The sequence below is a fragment of the Physeter macrocephalus genome, chromosome 8 (assembly GCF_002837175.3).
Source record: "Physeter macrocephalus isolate SW-GA chromosome 8, ASM283717v5, whole genome shotgun sequence".
In the NCBI taxonomy this organism is placed as follows: domain Eukaryota; kingdom Metazoa; phylum Chordata; class Mammalia; order Artiodactyla; family Physeteridae; genus Physeter; species Physeter macrocephalus.
The window spans coordinates 29922404-29940252 of NC_041221.1; the positions used below are offsets into that span (position 1 = coordinate 29922404).

At 44.8% G+C, this 17849-nt stretch overlaps 1 protein-coding gene across 2 annotated transcripts in view; it reads right to left on the reverse strand.

Moving 5' to 3' along the window:
• Positions 1-2355: 2355 nt before the first annotated feature.
• Positions 2356-17849, reverse strand: part of LOC102990228 (cytoplasmic 60S subunit biogenesis factor ZNF622) — a 90694-nt gene continuing 75200 nt past the window's right edge. Inside the window, exon 5 of one of the 2 annotated variants that reach the window (XM_028492822.2) lies at positions 2356-2420. In XM_028492822.2, the coding sequence (XP_028348623.1) occupies positions 2371-2420 (50 nt within the window). In that variant the 3' untranslated portion in view covers positions 2356-2370. Of the gene's footprint in view, positions 2421-10036; positions 10102-17849 lie in introns of those variants that run through there. The other variant, XM_028492821.2, reaches the window with a different exon arrangement.

The window sequence follows — 17849 nt, forward strand, 5'->3', positions numbered from 1 at the left end:
CGAGGGAGGCTGGAAATTAAGGATCAAAGTTAGAACATGAGAGAAGTAAGGGACAGCGGCAACGTGGTAGGACCCTTGGGAGTAGCAGGGTTGCTGGGGAATCAGGGTACTTGATTCCCTGGGAGAGTTACAATGGTGGGATGTGGGAGAGATGCAGAGTCTGTAGTTATGGAATGACACAGAAGGAGTGAAAGGCTGAGATAGAGGAGGAAAATGAGATCATCAGCACATGAAAGTCAAGGAACTGTGACAGGGGCTTTGAAATCCCCATGAATTAAGACTGGAGTAGTAGAAGAGAAAGTGAGTCAGCAACTCAGATCTTGAAGGAGGGGGAAGGAGTCAGGGTTGTGATGGCGAAGAGGACGTAGGTAACTGTCCCAGGAGGACTGTGGTCAGATAGGTTCACCTGCTTCATGTGTAACCAGACTTAGGGTGGATGGGATCTGACAAATCCAGCTGTTCAATTCAGCCGCAGAGAGGCCAGCTCTCCCATCTGTAGGTACTTGGTCCCACGGACAGAAACAATCTGAATCCATCAGACATTTTTCCCTGTGGCAAATCTGCATTAGAGAGCTGTCAAAAGCTTGTAAAATCCTGACTGCTAAAAGCAGGCTATGATATTGTCATCAGTTTAGCTCACAAACACATACACAAATCCATGGGGTAAAATGAACAGCTATCACATTTACTATTATTGGGTCGGGGGAAAGGACTGTCTTTCCCAAAACCCAGTAAAAACTTTCACAGCCAGACCTTTCAATGATTGACAATGATTGGAGGAAAGCTTTATTTTAATTATTTTCATATGAAACATTTTCAAAAACCTCCTCATGTTGTCACACAGGCTTTAATTACTTATCTCTTTGTTTCAGTCACCAGCTCTGCGAGGACAAGCCGGTGCCAACATTCTCATCTATTGCTTTTCTCTCCAAATCTGGAATATCTGTTTCTCAGGTCCTAAAACGGCCATGTTTACCAAAATTAATGCTCAGTGGAACAGGCATTCAATTCAAACTCAGGAAGCAATTGAATTCCACATGGCCAATAATTCAGTCATTTTTAAAAGAAGACATTCTCAAGAGGTAAAGAGGAGACCAGGCACATTTGATATAGAAACACCCATCGTGTCTCTCCTCAAGGTCTTTGCACATTTCCTCTCTTCCCCAAGCCTTCTCCCCTCAGACAGCTGCTTTCTCACTTCTTACTTTATTCTGGTCTCTGTTGAGGGGTTATGTCCCCGGCAAGGTCTGCCCCGACCACCCTATCTAAAATGGCACTCTTACCCTATGCCTCGCCCACCAACTGAACTACTCTCTCTGATTTTTTGTTTGTCTTTACCTGGGACCTTGTCTGGTTACCAGTAAACACCCAGTGCCTAGAACACTGGATCTGACCCAAAAGCAGCACTTAATAAATATTTATTGAATGATTGAACAGATGACCATGAGAAAGGCCATCCCAGGGAGAGAAAAATTGTACAAATGCTTTAGGTTCATAATAAGAAAGCATAATTTAGAATATACCTTCCGTAAGTTTAAACTGTTAAAATATAGTCATGTCACAGAAGGCAATACAATGAAACTTTCTGCTGAAAAGAGAATTCCACTTAGGTAAGAAAAAGCAAAAAAAAATGTCGGTCTAGAAGATATTTTACTTGAAAGGTAAGTGCTCAGAAACAGTGTCTTATAATGGAAGCATTTCATCAAGTACATTGTGTGCTTGACAATACACTTTCACTAGTGTAATTTATGTCGTGGTTGCTTTAAGCATGTCAAGATACACACATATTAAACATAAAAACTACACAAAAATGTATACAGAACTCATTGTCTAGTTTTGAGAAAGAGGTAAGTCTTACTTCTGGTTGATAATCACATTGGTATTTATGGGAATTGCTGTGTTAAGTGTCATAAGGTCTTCCTTGCCAAAGGATCAATTTAATATTCTTCCCTAAGGAGCATCAATCATCTGAATAGTTTCCTCCTTATAGATTCAGGCAATATGAGACAGCATTTTCAGATATTCCTGGCTGAATTCCAACTCCATATTCACAAATTCATTGATTTGGTTGGGGAAATGAGTGAGGAGGATGGGGGTAGAGAGGGGGGATGGGCAGACACACAGACCAAAGCAAACTAGCTGAACTACTACTTTCATTTGTTGTGCAGACCTACCAATAAAACACAACTGTAGCTCAGTTTCAGAAATGGCACTACCACCCTGCTGCTTATTTTCCATTTGAAAGAAAGAAACTCTGCTAGCTTAGTGATATCATTATATAGACATCTGTCTGTTCATGTCTAAATATATGTTATCTATAACTCACTTGGCCCCAAGAGTTTGTTCAATTTTTTCCAGATCCTTGGGCATCTACTTAAGCAGAAATCTGCAAATGCTCTTCTGGAATTCTTCAGGGCAGCCTAAAAGGAAAGTTTCATAAAAGTCAGAAAGAAAAATTATTCACATCCATTTTAGACATTAAGCTCCCTCCAGCTACCCAAGTTAAATCATTTTTACTCTTTTACAAAAAAATTTCTATTTTTTAAGACTTGTAACTTATTTTCAAGATTTTAATCCACGTTCCTAACACATAGCCCCATGATAAACTCTTAACCTTACCCAAGTAGCAGAGGGGCTACAGACACACTTTTAACCTGATAGAACTTGAGGTTGACCTTTTTTAGTCTCCAATACAGTCCACAATCTTCCAAGATTAAGGGGCTTAGAGCAAAAGGAAGGTGAAATGAGTGTCTAGCGTTTCAGATAATCTTGCTTTCTATGCTGGGTGATTTATCTTCTGTACCCTGAAGGTAGTTACTAGCTTTCATTCATTAATTCATTCAGTCTTCACTCTTTGTTCAACAAACCTTTTGGAAACACCTACTAATGATATGGAAGTATAGTAGGTGTTGGAATAGTACAGATCATCATCGGTCACCGTTTGCATTAATGTCCCTCTCGTCTTGAGAGGCACAGCCTCTTGCCCTTGTGATTTGCAGAAACCCAGTGTTCCACATTCACCTAGCAGACCTGTCAGAGAGGGGTCATCACCTAACTTCCAAAAACAGACATTTCTTCAGGCTTATAATGCAAGTGGATTCATAATAATCCCTTGAGGGGATGCTGTCTCTATCATCTAGGGTATTTCAGGATGTCTATGTTAGATGCTCACTAAATTTATTCAAAGACCCTTGGTGGACTAATTTCATTACACTATACTGGACCCAGGAAATGGTGCGTCTCAAAAAGGTCATTGGATGTTTTCTGTACCTTCTTCCTCCATGAATAATTTATCAAAATGCATCCTCAAATTCTGAACAACACAAATACAGAATGAATTATTAACACAAGCTTCCCCAACCTAATCATCTTCTCTTTCTCTTTGACTTTATCCCCCTCGCTGCTCTTATCATGACTCAATAGAAAAGTCTCTATTTTGGGCTCTTGCGCCAAAGAGCTGAGTACTCAGAGGGTTTGTGTCTCGTTTCTTTGTCTGTGAAGGGAAATGTTGAATTAAATGATTTTATGGCCTATCAGCTCTTGATAATCTGTCATTTTCACATCAAGATTTAGGAATAGGATTCTTTTTTTCCCCCAAGTGCAATCTAGCTACTTATCTGAATGAGGGTTTGAGAAATCTCTACCCAGTGTTAGGTGAAAATCGATGCCTGGAATAAAAGGTAAGTTGCCACTGGTTACTCGCATAATGATGTATCCAAGTCGTTGGTAGCACTTGTTCAAAGCTGGAAGAAGATAAGGAGGAAATCAAGTGCAGTATGGAAATTATGGTTGACTGCTCATCAGTGAATTCTCTGAGAGAAGATACTCCCATTGCTCCCTTATTCTCTGATTGCATCTGGCAGACGTCGGGCCTTTCCCTTAACGCCAAAAAGTTTAACCTGGTGGATATGCTTTGCCTTTATTTCTTTCTTGCCACTTTCCATCTTCACCACTCCTCTCTCTACCCCACCCCACCCCTTCTCCTTGTTCTTTTGTGCTACCAACCAGTTGCTATTTTCCCAATCTGCAATGGAACTGAAAGACGGTGGAGAGAGAGGGAGAAATATGTGTGGGAATTGTCTGGTGGAAACAGAAATATAATTAAGAGCAGGGAGTGACTGTCATATACTTACTTTCCCCGCTTCCCCTTGTTCCTGGTGCAAGAGTTTTTCATTGAAACGACGTGCCCTGTGGGCCTGATGGGCATAAAATAAGACTTGATGTTGGTGGTGGATGTCTAGGCTTGGCACATCTTATAATGAGTATGCAGTCTAGCAGGATATGGGGGCCTTCAGGGAACCAGAAGTCTGGGACTCCACAGTGGATCCGTCAAAGCAAGTGGAGGAGGGGGGACAGGGAAAGGGAGAAGTAAGATGGAGAGAGCAAGGCAGGAAGTAAAGGGGAAGAGAGAAAGGATGTACATTCAGTTCTGATAGTATTCATCTAACTCAGTACATCTCACCCAGGAAGAGTGGCTCGGCCGCTCTTGGCTTGGCCTGGGAATAGATGACATCAAACTTCAAAGATCTTTTTCTTCAGTAGCTTTAAAAAGATAACTACATCCACAAAAATTAGGCTGACAGCCTAATTCGTTGATCCTGCATGACCGAACAGCATACTGTAAAATGGAAGATGTATTATGTATCATTGGAAAACACTACATCTGATATATATAAGTTCTCACAAATGGTTTCTTAGGGGTTATGAAGATAAGACTGAACTGTGTTCATTTGGTTTTCACATTTATTGTGAACATGTCATACACAAGACCCTGGAGCAATAAACGATGAAGAAGACAGGGTCCATACTGTTGAGAAGCTGATGGTTCTAGCGGGGTGGGATACTGGTCAGTCTTCTGGGTTGCCAGCAACAGAAACCACTCTGGCTATTTTCAACCACCACAACAACAAAGGTATTTTTAAAGAAGGTTACTGGGTAGCTCAAAGAATCACCAGACTAGCTGGACATTTTCACTGGAACTAACAGAGGCCACCACTGCCAGAGTCATGTTGAGAAGCAGTCAGGTTTGGCCACTAGTTGTGATGGCCATGGCCACTGCCAGCACCACTGAGTGAATTCTGAACTCTCGCTATGACTTTTGTTAGTATCCCAATATTAGAAATCCCAAGTCCAATGTAGTGAATATCTGTCCCAGAAGGCTTCATCAAATGTACACAGTGGAGGACTCTCCCTAAGTAGAAAGGGGAAATGGATGCTACCGGGCAAAGTATTTGTAAAGGGTAAATATGCACTATATGGATATAGACACATATCTGGATCCATTCAATACAAAGTAGACAGTGCTATAACGGCAAAGGAGAGGCCCTTGCCAAGGGGATCAGGGAAGACTTCCAAGGGGAAGCTGAGTTGAAATGAACAGGTGTAAGTAACACAGGCAACGACAGAAAGACGTGGAACGAGATGGTACACTTGGAATCTACAAGCATTCAACGTTGCTAGAGCAGAGGTTTTCAATTAGACACTGTTCGTGGACTATTGCTAGGGGGTTGCTCAGTGGAACCCCCAGACCAATTACACCAAAGTCCCGGGACAGGGCTCAGGCACGAAATGCTTCTGATGTAGCCACAGTTGAGCTGCACAGAGATGAGACCAAAAGGGCTTCTTTTCTGCAATTAGGGAGGAACTTCCCTCACTTCTCACTTAAGTGTTCTTACTCATCACCACCACCATCCTGCTCTAGGACATACTTTTTCCTTGGATTTTTCCCCGCAGGGAAAGTCAAGCCAGAGTACCCTGAAAGCGTAACTCTAGAAGTGAGCAGAAAGAAGCGGGGGAAAATTGATTTTAAATACGTTCTGGTTTGGAATTGAATACCGAGGAGCAAAGAGAGAGTATTAGGAGAAATTTTTAATTGACATAGATGAAGCCCCAGTAAATAAACTGAAAGCAATATCAATTGGTGAAAAGAATTCTATGTAATAGTGGTTTAAAAGTTGTATTGGCCATCCATGAGTTTTACCAATCTTCTTAAAGAGTGTTTTATTAAATTTTGCATAGAAAGATAAATTACTTTCTTGTCACGGAGCTCTCTGAACCCAAGACTAAAAGGTCTAATTTCAAATTTGCTCCTAGAAAATATGGATCTCCACGTCCTACTGCATTGTGAAAATATACTAAGAAAGAGTGTGGGTCTAGCCATACATCACCATAAAGAAAGCAAATCAGTGTTCAAATCTTTGGATATTTAAGAGAATTCAATACACAGTCTTCCAGCTGACATCACATCTCCTGGGTGATTAAACAATCATCTGTTTTCCCAGGGACTGAGGGGATTCCTGGGGAGCTGGACTTTCACTGCTAAAACCAAGAAAGTGCTGCACAAACCAGGATGAGTCGATCGTCCATTTCATCAGCTTCTCCTGCCCTGCGCTTGAAAAAGGAGAAAGAGAAAACTGGAAGTACACGGCACTTCCCAGCACGTTCGGGACGCTTGTGAGGGGGGAGCTGATGTCATGGCAACAGGAACATACGTTGGCGTAGGTGGTTCTTCAACACTAACTTCAAGACTTCAAGAGAAAGTCTCCAAGACATTGTTTCAAATGAGTGCTCTGCGGGCTGTCGTTTGAGTGTCACCCTCTCAAATCTCTGAAGACAAGGAAACTGAAGAGGGGATGGCTTTGATCACCCACTAGCTGGCACTAGGGCCATGCGCAACCAGTCTCCCTGCACTGACTTCAGCATGACTGGCACATGTCCCTCAGGCTATTAAGAATGTGCAGCCTCCGTCCACGCCCCTCTTCCTTTGACACTGTCTGTCCTGATCTTTCATTGTCTGTGTTGCCTAGAACCGGAGATGCTGAACAGACACTTTCTGGAGTATGAAACAGACGTCTATGCCCAGACGTGTGGTCAGAACCTAAGCCCTTCTGGAAGGACCCCAGCTCAAACTGGCGCAGCAGAAGAGTTTACAAAAGGGTCTGTTTGCAAAGATGCAGGCAGAGTTTATGGAAACCAGCAAGGGACAGTGTTATGTCATTCTAACCCCTAAATAGGCAAGCGGGGAAAGTAGTGACAAGATCCCTGAAAGGAAGTGACAAGAGTCACCAGCTAGGTGTGGTGGCCTTCAGTACAGGGAAACAGCAACTCCACGGAGACTTGGCAGGGAGAGAGCTGAAGGAAAAAATGCCTGAACCTCCCTCTCCCTCCACCCTCTGGACTTCTAGCAGTGCCCTCATTCCCTTTGGTGCAAGCCACCCAGAAGCCAGAGGACAAAAGATCCATGGATGCAGCCCACTCAGATCACCTTCTGGGGCTCAGAGCAAGGTGAAGGTATCTAGAGAGTTGCTCTCATCTCTGTTCTCCTTGTTATCACTATTTCTGGGCACGCTGAAAATTTGCACTGCCCCATCCTTGGCAGGCAAGAAGGAATCTGAGAGTTACTCTAGTCTAATCACTTTAACTAAAATGTAAGGTCAGGGAGGGCAAGGATTTTTGCCTCGTTTTGTTCACTGCTATATCCGCACTCCCTGGGATAACACCTGGCACATAACAGCTGCTCTGTAATTGTTTGTGAACGAATGGATGGTTAAGATAACACCACTGGTTAGCATGCACTGTGAGTAAAATCCAGATTTCCTAAATCTCAATCCTGCACTTCTTCCTTTATTCCTTTTGTGAACATAGCACAGGTTTTAAGCCATTTCCCCACAATTATATGTGCAAGATACTGTTTGCACCAATTTCCTTGGAGGAAATGGCTGGCACCTCTTCCTTCTTGTTTACTCTCCCTTAATGTTCTTGTTCAGTCTCCTGACTTCAACTCTTACCTCTATGCAACCACCTCCCAGATATTTCTCTCTAGCCCTTAAATTTCTTGGGAGCATCAGTGCCTGGGTTTTCTCCCTGTGTGGAGAGGGTTTCTTCTTCTTTTTTTAAAAAAATATTTTGTTCTGCGCCGCGTCTTAGTTGCAGCACGCAGGATCTAATTCCCTGACCAGGGATCAAACCCAGCTCCCCTGCATTGGGAGCTTGGAGTCTCAACCACTGGACCATCAGGGAAGTCCCGAGAGGGTTTCTTCTGACTGCATATTGGAATCACCTGCAGCTTTTACAAACTACCAGTACCCTGGCTCCACCCCCAGAGACTCCAGTTTAGCCTGTCTGGGTGGGGTCCAGGAGTCTAAAATCTTTTAACAACTCAGTGGATTCCAGTGTGCTCCCAGAGTTAAGAATCCAGTCCCTTAAACTCTGCATGTTCAGTATCTTCCCCTCCAATCAGTTTTTTCCTGACTTCTGTGTTTTTATTATTGAGTCAGCTCTTTCCCAGTTACCCATAACCAAAACCTTGGAGTTCTCTTGGACTTCCCCCACCCTCCTTTGGGCAACTGTTGGCCAAGTCATGACGCTTTGAGCTCACAAGATTTCTCCAGTGCTTTCTCCACCTGCCATCTCCACTTCTCTGAATTCCACCACCATTTCTTCTACCAAGAACAGCACAGAGTGGATGTTCTCACAGCCCCTATAAAGGAGGCTGGCACCACCTGTGATCTCAGCAGTGCCCTTTGCCAGCTGTGTGGCCTCGAGTAACTTGCTTAATCTATCAACAAAGATAAAGTCACACACTCCCCAAAAAGGCACCTGGCATACAGTAGGTGCCCCACAAATGTTAATTAGCCTCCCATTCATAAGCAGCCTCTACATAGCTTTTCCTGCCTTTCAAGCCTCCCTAGTCTATGCAAGAGATCCATTTCTGCTTGATGTTTCTTTTTGTCTGGAGTCGATCTGCATTTATCTAACTTCCCCTTCTCAAAAAACTTGCATGGCTTAATTTCATGATTTGATTGAGTCACCACTCAATTAAGTTCCCACCCCTCCCTTCTCTCCAGTGGGACCTCCCAGGATTTCCTCCCCTTCATCTCACCCATGCTCCAGTTCCCCGGACCACCGCAGTCTCCTGAGTGGGTCTACACCTTCCATTGGGTCTATTGGTCCCTTCACCTGGAATGTGCTCCCTTCTCTTCCTATCCATTTAAATTTTACTCCCATCTTTAGAGTCCTGATGTAAATGGCACCTCCTCCCCGAAGTCTATCCTGATCATGTGATCATATCATCCTGTGAAGCTCATCTTTGTCATGTGATTCTATGATCATGTGATCTCTTCCTCTTCATTGGACCACAGCTCTCTGTGCATAGTTCCCTTCTGTCACTTAGCCTAGGCTTTCATTATATTCACAAGGGGACACGTGCAATTGTTCCCACAAACTGTATATCGATCTAATTGAACGTCTATCCCTGCCCCCTAGGGGAGCTCAGCTAGTGCACAATAAACATCTGTGGCTGTGACTTTCCTCTCAGATCCAATGAGTATTTTGGCAATGGCACTGACTTTTGTTTAATTTAAAATAGAAGAAGCAGAACATGGAAAGAATGGCTTCAATTTTATTGAGCATCTTCTGTGTGCCGGGCACATATTGTGTGGTTTATATCTAATAATTGTTCAATCTGAATCCCCAAGTCTCAAGCAAACAAACCTCCTGGCTTGCACAGGCTTCCGGTGCCTTGCAGAGTTGACTCCCTGCCCCTGAGGATTTCGGGCTCACCAGAGGGGGTGGGCCAGTACAAGCGGGCCTTTCCCAGGTCTGCAGAGGTGGCTTCCAGGGGTCTGTGGGGATCAAAGCCACGTGGACACCACACCACATATGCCGCCTGTACTTCCCAGGCCTCTGTCCTTCTGATCAGCTCCTGCTGGCACTCAGCAGCCCCTTTCTCAGTGACACGTGGGCAGAGGTGACCTCAACCAGGGTGTAAGGAGTAGGCTTTGGGGGGGTCACATTCACAATCTCCCTTCGTCCCTTTGTAGAATGGGGATTCTTGATTTCCTTTTACCTTATGGTGACATTTGTCCCCTCAGGTGGCTTGTCCTCCCGCCTAGAAACCGGGCTGCGGCTGGACCTTCCTCACCTGTCAAACACACGCATCTCTCGTGCGCACCTTTCCACACGAGGCCCAGGCTCTGCCGATGCGGATTCAGAGGAGGGGCTCGTCGCCAGCATCTACCCCCATTCGTGCTCAAACTGTATTTATCCATCATCAGCAAGCATGCTGGGAGATATCATGGTCCCCATTTTGTTTCAAATCTCCTGGAGTGAAATGTGGTAAAAATCAAAGCAGTTATTTTGCTAAGCTGGCAGAATCATGGGGTTTTTTTTTTTAAACTTTCATTTTTTTCCCCTAATTGATGTTAAATTACTGTTTGTTCATGGAAAAAGAGCAGACTAGATGGGAAACTCCAGGACTTATCCCATCCAGCACAGACAAGGAGAACAAGTACAAAACATACAGAGGACAAATGTTTAATTATGTCCCCAGGAATCTGAATATAAAAATTCACGGTTGTTACCAATAATCTCCTCCAGGCAGTCACTTTTGCCAAGAAAGCAATCACCCTACTGAGGTCAAGAGATCTTTCCAGATATTTACCTTTACAGTGACCTACTAGGCCCTATGTGGTTCTCTCCACCACCCCCTGGTTTGCACCCTCTCCCCTTTGCTCACTGCAGCCTCGTTGGCCTCTTGTTGGGTTTTGGTTTTCGTTTTGAATATGCCTGACTCCTTCTGAGCAAGGCCTTTCGCCCTGCCAGCCTCTTCTACCTGCAAACTCTTCCCCAGGTGCCCTCATGCTTCCCCCCTCCCCTGCCCCTTCAGTTTCATTTTCTCTGGAAAATTTTCTCTGACACCATCTGGCACTGACACTGTAATAGCCCTTCGAAGGGCTTACATTATGCTGGGCCTGTTCTAAGAGCATTACACCCGCTATCTCATTGGACCCTCAGAGCAGCAGTGCAGGGTGGGTCCTCTATCGACCCCACTTCACAGATGAGGAACATGAGCCACGGAGAAATTAAGCAGCTTGTCCAACATCACACAGCACCTATGTGGTAGAGCCAGAATTTGGGCTCCGTGCAGTCTGGCAGAGGGTCCACAGTTTTCCTACCATTACTTACTTTCATTACTTAACCTATTTATTTTGTTTATTTTGAGCCTCCCACCATACTGTAAGCTCCGTGAGAGCAAGAATTTGACTTTTTTGTGGGGGGGTGGGGAGCTTCTCCCTGCAGCATGCGGGATCTTAGTTCCCTGCACAGGGATTGAACCCGTGCCCCTGCACTGGGAGCGCGGAGTCTTAACCACTGGACCGCCAGGGAAGTGTCTGACTTTTTTTTTTTTTTACTGCTGCATCCCCAGTGCTTGTTGCAGTGCCTGGCCCAGAGTAGATGTCTAATAGATATTTGTCTAATTAATTAATTGTTGGTTAATTAATATCCATCTCTAATACCTATGTCAGCTGCTGGTATATTTCTGCATGTATGTGGTAAGTGCCTAGCAAATATTTTTTAACATGAACTAAAGCCTTAAAGCACATTTCCCTAACCATAATCCCCCATTGCCCTGCTTGGGGAGGAAACATACAAGGAAATGTCAGAACAAAATGCTTTCTCTCTGACTTACGGCCAAAGCCTCCAAGGCCAAGAACACAACAGCAAGTGCCTAGGACACCCACATTCCAACACGGTGATGCAGGACAAGAGAAGAAGGTTTGAGATTCTTCTCCAAACCAGACCCTCAAGGGAAGTTCACAGAGAGACGCTGGGCTCTACTCTGAAGTCTGAGGTACCTGTTCTCAGCTCCAGAAACCAAACCTGACAGCAGCGGCCAGTTCTAAAAGACACATGTCAGCTTTCATCTCTTTCTCTGTGCGCAGCCTCAAATACACACAAGGGCAGCCCTGAGCCTCACCGATATGCACCCACTCAGCCGAGCTCCCCGGGCCTCTCCCCCAGGGCAACACCTGACATAAAGTGATGTTCATCCTCCATCCTAGTTAATCCACTAGATCGTGCAGCCTGTTTGGAAATATGCTTCCATTCGCACGCACCCTATTCGTTCATGCCCGACCCCGCAGGCTGGACACCCCACCCCTCATGAAGACGAGAATCATGAGAAAGATCAGACTCATTTTACTGCAATCCCTGCCCCTCTTGGAATTAAGCAAGGTCAAAACACAGGACTGGAATGTCTCCAGCCCCTTTATGAACATGTTTGGTTCGTGACAGGCTACTTGAGCTGTGCTTCCTCAAACCACTGCGGAAGAGCTCAGACTGAATAACGGTTTAGTCCACTGAAGCCTTCCCTTCCCCAGTGCAACTCTCTAGACACCGTCTCTGGGCAGCCGCCGGGCTGCTTCACCAGCTGTCACCCCGGCCCGCTGCCCACGGGGGGAAATGTGCCCGTGGTTTACGGCATCCAGCAGTGGCGCTCAGGAAGATGGAATTTGCTGGACGAGTGGCCTTGCATTTCCACACTCCACCCCTCTTGCTGGAAGCCCCTCCTGATTGCCCCTGTTGACAACTGTCCTAGTGGTAGAGTCTGTGCTGTCCGTGGCATAAGAGAGCGCCCGCCACCGGTAGGGTTGGTATAGCATTTCCTCCTGATGGCAGCTCCCACGTTCTTCCTCAGCCTGATGCCTTGTGAGAGGAAGGTCTCTGAAAGCTCAGCTCCAATTGTTCGTCCATCCTGGCTATAACATGATCCAAAACCACCTGGGAAGAATTCCCCAACAGGGGAAGAGGTAGAGCAGCCACCTTGGCCGCCTATTTGTAAGCGCTGGTTGCACGTCTGCAGGACAGAAATAACTAGGACACAGTGTCATCTACAGGACTGTGTGGTTACATTAATGGCCAATTCACTTCATGGTGTAACTTCTCAGGTGAGAGAAAACTCTGTGTGTAGAAATGACACTGCCCCAAACACCAAATTAGCCGCATTCCTTGGTTTCTGTCTTAGGACAGAATGTTAGCCATTTGATGGAGGGAGGGGGCACAGGAGGTAGAATGGGCCACTAGGAATAAAGAGAGGATAATTAATTAAACAGATCAATTTGCAATCAAATCAGGGTTATGATGAACTTGTCGCTAGGCACCATTTAATAGAAAAGAGAAAATGTGCATTTTCAGGATACTTTGGACTTCAAAAGAAGACCCAGGGAGGTCACTACAATCCTATCAAGATAATCAGGTAGCATTTAGAACATTGAATAGAGACTTACTCTCTCCCTCAGTGTGAAAAGAAAGAATGCCGTAGCTTCCATGTCATCCTTACAAAAACACACGGTGCCAACTTGGAGGTTCAATGAATCTGGCTGAGTAATGGAAGCACTCCCAGACATATCCTACTTTGGGGACACAAACTACAATGAATCTGGTTTAGCTGATTTACGATCCCATCCAAGGGTCTACAGGAGTAGCCTTTCCGGGGGCAGGGGAGCCGCGCTGCTTGGCCTTGCTCTATTCTGAGGCCACAGAAGGTAATCCACATCCTAATCTATTCTCTGTAAATTTCCACTTTCATGACGTAAGGGGATTGACAGAAATAACTCCCCATTAGCTACTTCTCAAATGCCAGTGGGTCCGTGGAATCGGAGTTTGCAGCGGGGCGCGTATACTTTTTAGGGGTACGCCCAGGCAGGGGAAGGTGGCATTCAGCACTGGCATCACCCCAACCACTGCACATTAGGGCACTCTGATCCTGCAGCTCTTCCCTCCTTCCTTTTCCTGTTACTTTCAAGATACTAACTTATTTATTCGTGATTCTGTGAAACTTCAGTTTATGATGGTCAACAAAGTGACATCACTGTTAAATGATGCGAGCTCTCTGCTGGGGACATTGCCAGGCCAGGAAGCAGGGACTCTCTCTCACCACGCTGGAATTCTTTCCCCACTGCACACATACATCCCTGGTCACCAGCTTTACTGTGATGGCACAGACCAAAATCCACCGTTTGTTGAGTTGAGACCATGCGATTTACTTTCCTTCAGACAAGAATTCTGACTAAAGCCAAGATGTTGGAGACCATTAAATAGATTTCCATCCATTAAGTAGATCAGGAAATTTCTTATTCCTTTCACTGAAATTCTCTACATGAATTGAAATACTCACAGAATAGGCATAAGTGTCAAGATTAAGAAATAATACTGATTTTCCAACTACAGTTTACCTACTTAAAACGTTTTCATACTCAAACATAAATGATGTATTATCAGAACATCATGTCACGGTCTTTTTCTATTCTTAAGTGGAAGGGGTCCTGCATCGTTGACAGACTTTCTAAATGGGCTTAACAATTATAAAAAAGATCTTAAAGATCGTGGATAGGAAAAGGAATATCCTGATGGGAAGGACATGGCTACCCAGAGCTAGGAAATGGTTTCTTCCTAAACCACATGCTCCCATCTGTCCTGGGAGGTTGGAGAATTCTTCAATCAACCTAACTTGGGTATCACCGAGGAACAAACCTCCCCGAAGGAAGGAAGCTCCTCCAGCAAGCCTTTTTCTGACGACACTCACTGCTTTACTCTTTTCACAGAGGTCTTAAATAGCCTTGTTTCCAAACGTTTCTCCCATTCTCCCATCCCTTTATTTACTCTTATCATTAAAGTCTCCACCTTCTATGGAGGTTCCTTAAAAAACTAAAAATAGAACTACCATATGACCCAGCAATCCCACGACTGGGCATGTACCCTGAGAAAACCATAATTCAAAAAGAGTCATGTACCAAAATGTTCATTGCAGCACTATTTACAATAGCCAGGACATGGAAGCAACCTAAGTGTCCATCAACAGATGAATGGATAAAGAAGATGTGGCACATATATACAATGGAATATTACTCAGCCATAAAAAGAAATGAAACTGAGTTATTTGTAATGAGGTGGATAGACCTGGAGTCTGTCATACAGAGTGAAGTAAGTCAGAAGGAGAAAAACAAATACCGTATGCTAACACATATATATGGAATCTAAGAAAAAAAAATGTCATGAAGAGATTAGTGGTAGGACAGGAATAAAACACAGACCTACTAGAGCATGGACTTGAGGACATGGGGAGGGGGAAGGGTAAGCTGTGACGAAGTGAGAGAGTGGCAGGGACATATATGCACTACCAAATGTAAATTAGATAGCTAGTGGGAAGCTGCCGCATAGCACAGGGAGATCACCTCTGTGCTTTGTGACCATGAGAGGGGTGGGATAGGGAGGGTGGGAGGGAGGGAGACGCAAGAGGGAGGAGATATGGGAACATACGTATATGTATAGCTGATTCACTTTGTTGTAAAGCAGAAACTAACACACCGTCGTAAAGCAATTCTACTCCAGTAAAGATGTTTAAAAAAAAAAAGTCTCCACCTTCTAGGTCAGCGTCGCAGATGAGCGCATCCAGACTTCTTCTCCCTCCTGCATCCTCTCCCCAGGTATGTATGCTCTGCACCACTTTGCTTGCAGATGCATACTTTGGATTTCTCTTGTGTCTTGTATGCACATGTGTGTGTGCTTGCGTGTGTGACGTTTCTCTAACTGGGACTACAGATTCAGGAACTGTGTTATTTATCTTTTACGTCTCTGCTTGCCTAGGGCCTCTAAGACAGTTGACGATCAAGACAATGTGCTCATCAAATGAACTGAATGGTGGAGAGAGTCTCACAAAATCTTAAAATTCAACTCCACAGCCGCCCCTCTCGTGAAATCAATCACCTACCTCAGCCCAGGTTAGAATTAAATTTCCTTTCATTAGAGCTTTTAGAGCACTTGACTTGTTCCTTTATTGTAGTAACATCACATACTCCGTCTTGTAATATATCTAGTTGTGCATATTTCTCTCCCCTCTGGACCAACTGTGTATACCTGTGCTAGCTTCACATGTATTAACTCAATTCCATACAACCATCATGCCATGTAGATATTACTGTATTCATTTTAGAGACCAGAAAACTGTGGCTTATAGAGATTAAAGCAATAAACAGTGAATCATAACCTGAGCTAAGATGTTGTTTACAAGATAAGACCCCTGCCCCTCACCTGGTGTTTTCTTTCAAGAAAAGGGAATCCCATCAGTGAAACACCCCAGGCCTCTCTCTGTCCCCTTACTTCTTCCTCCCCAGGAGACGTGGGGCATCGCAATGTAATGGTTTAGTTTGGAAGGAAAGTCCGGACGTGCTTTCCTCTTCTCACTCCTTCCTTTCCCTTCCCTTCCCCTTGTACAGAGAACACTGATCTCCTCTGCTTTATACACCTTAAGTCTTTTGGAAGTAGCCCCAGCTCCTGTGGCCAAAGGCAGGAGGGCTTGTAGTTGGGGGGATATAACCTCATATGTAACAATATCTGGCACCATAAGTCAGTAATCTTAGGGGAAAGACAAGGCATAAAATGTAAGTAGGGTCATTGAGTCCAAGAAGTGGTTTTGAGTCTCGGATTTGAGTGTAGGAACAGGTGTTTGACCTCAGAATAGGTAGAGGTTTATCCACAATGCTTAATACAATTGTTGGTTGGATTTTGTGTACTTCACTTTGGGCAAAAGCTTTATGCCTTCAGCTGCATAGTATTTTCACCTTGGTAAGTGACTGAAGCTTATGCCAGCTTCATCCACAGGCTGTTGATCGGCAGGGTTGCTTTCACAGGGCCAGAAGCTGATAACATCCATAGGCCTCAGCAGAGGAACAGGACAGTGCAAGGATTAACAAAGGCACAGGGGACCACAGCCACCAAAAAGCACAAAGGCTCCAATGGTAGTGGCAAGGGCATCTCAGCCAAACGTGATTCACACAGGTGTCCTCTGTGGATGGTGATTCATAGGAACTTTGCAAGCCAGCGCTGGCCCCGCAGGCCTCAGCAAGGGTGTGGGCTATTAGCAGGTGAGGGCGGCCTCTGAGTACAGGTGCTACATCTGGTCCTTGACCTACACAGATGCAGGTTTTGCTGGGAAGATGCAACTAAGTCATTGATTCACCCATTGAGAAAAGAGCCTCTTAGACATCAGAGTGCAGAACATGTCTGCTGTTTTTAAATAATAGCTAGAGAATCCCATCTGCACTACAGGTTCTAGATTTAAATTGTTAGCGCCAGACACCAGCAGGCCAAAGCAAATGGGAAATGCAGATTGGTAGGTTAGGGATATATTGGATGCCGAAAACAGAAACATTGCCTACTGGTGATGGGGATTATAATAATTGCAAATTTCTAAACTTTGCAAGAAGACAGCCATGTTTCAAACGCTACTCTTTGAGAGTGGAGATGTGTGTTATGGATCTTTCTCCTAGATGTGGTAAATGCCCTTGCTAGGGGAATTTTTTTCCCCATCAAGTTTAAGTTCAAAACTCACGGATTCCAGACAACTAGCATAATCTGGGGAAGACAGAAGCTAGATGATTTTCCCCGGCTACCTTCTCCCAGACTTGTCTGCTTCTCTGCTGCTTCCTGGGGCAAACTGCTTTTCTGGGTTCTAGAAATCTGGTTTTGCCAAGAAGAGCTGCCCTGGGAGTTAAGGATTAGGCTGCTTTTCTCAGTTTCGTGGGTGTGCGGTCAGGGCTGTGATACTTGTGTGTGTCCTATTAACCCAGGGCTTTTCAATGAACGAATACCCCTTCTGAAACCTGCAAGCAAGGATGCCCATTCCAGGTAGAAATAGCCCAGGCATCTCCCCATCCGCAGACTCCAAGGATGGCCCACAACCCCTTCCAGGGGTCTCCTTTCTTCTTAATAAGAGGAAGGTGGTGTTTGCTTTTTTCATTTGTTGACATGTGCACGGACGGTACAAAGGCAAGTGTGCGTGAGCTGCTGACCCTCGGCCGGCGTGGTGCCCACCTGCGCTCACAGCCACTGAATTCTTCACGACCAAATTTTAACCCACTTTCCTTTAAGAATATCCTTGACAAAACTGTAAAAATTACTAATTTTCTTAACTCTCATCCCTTGAGTACACATCCTTTTAATATTCTATGTGAGAAAATGGAAAGGCCGCCTAGAAGACTTTGGCTGTGAGCCAAAGTTCGAAGGCAATC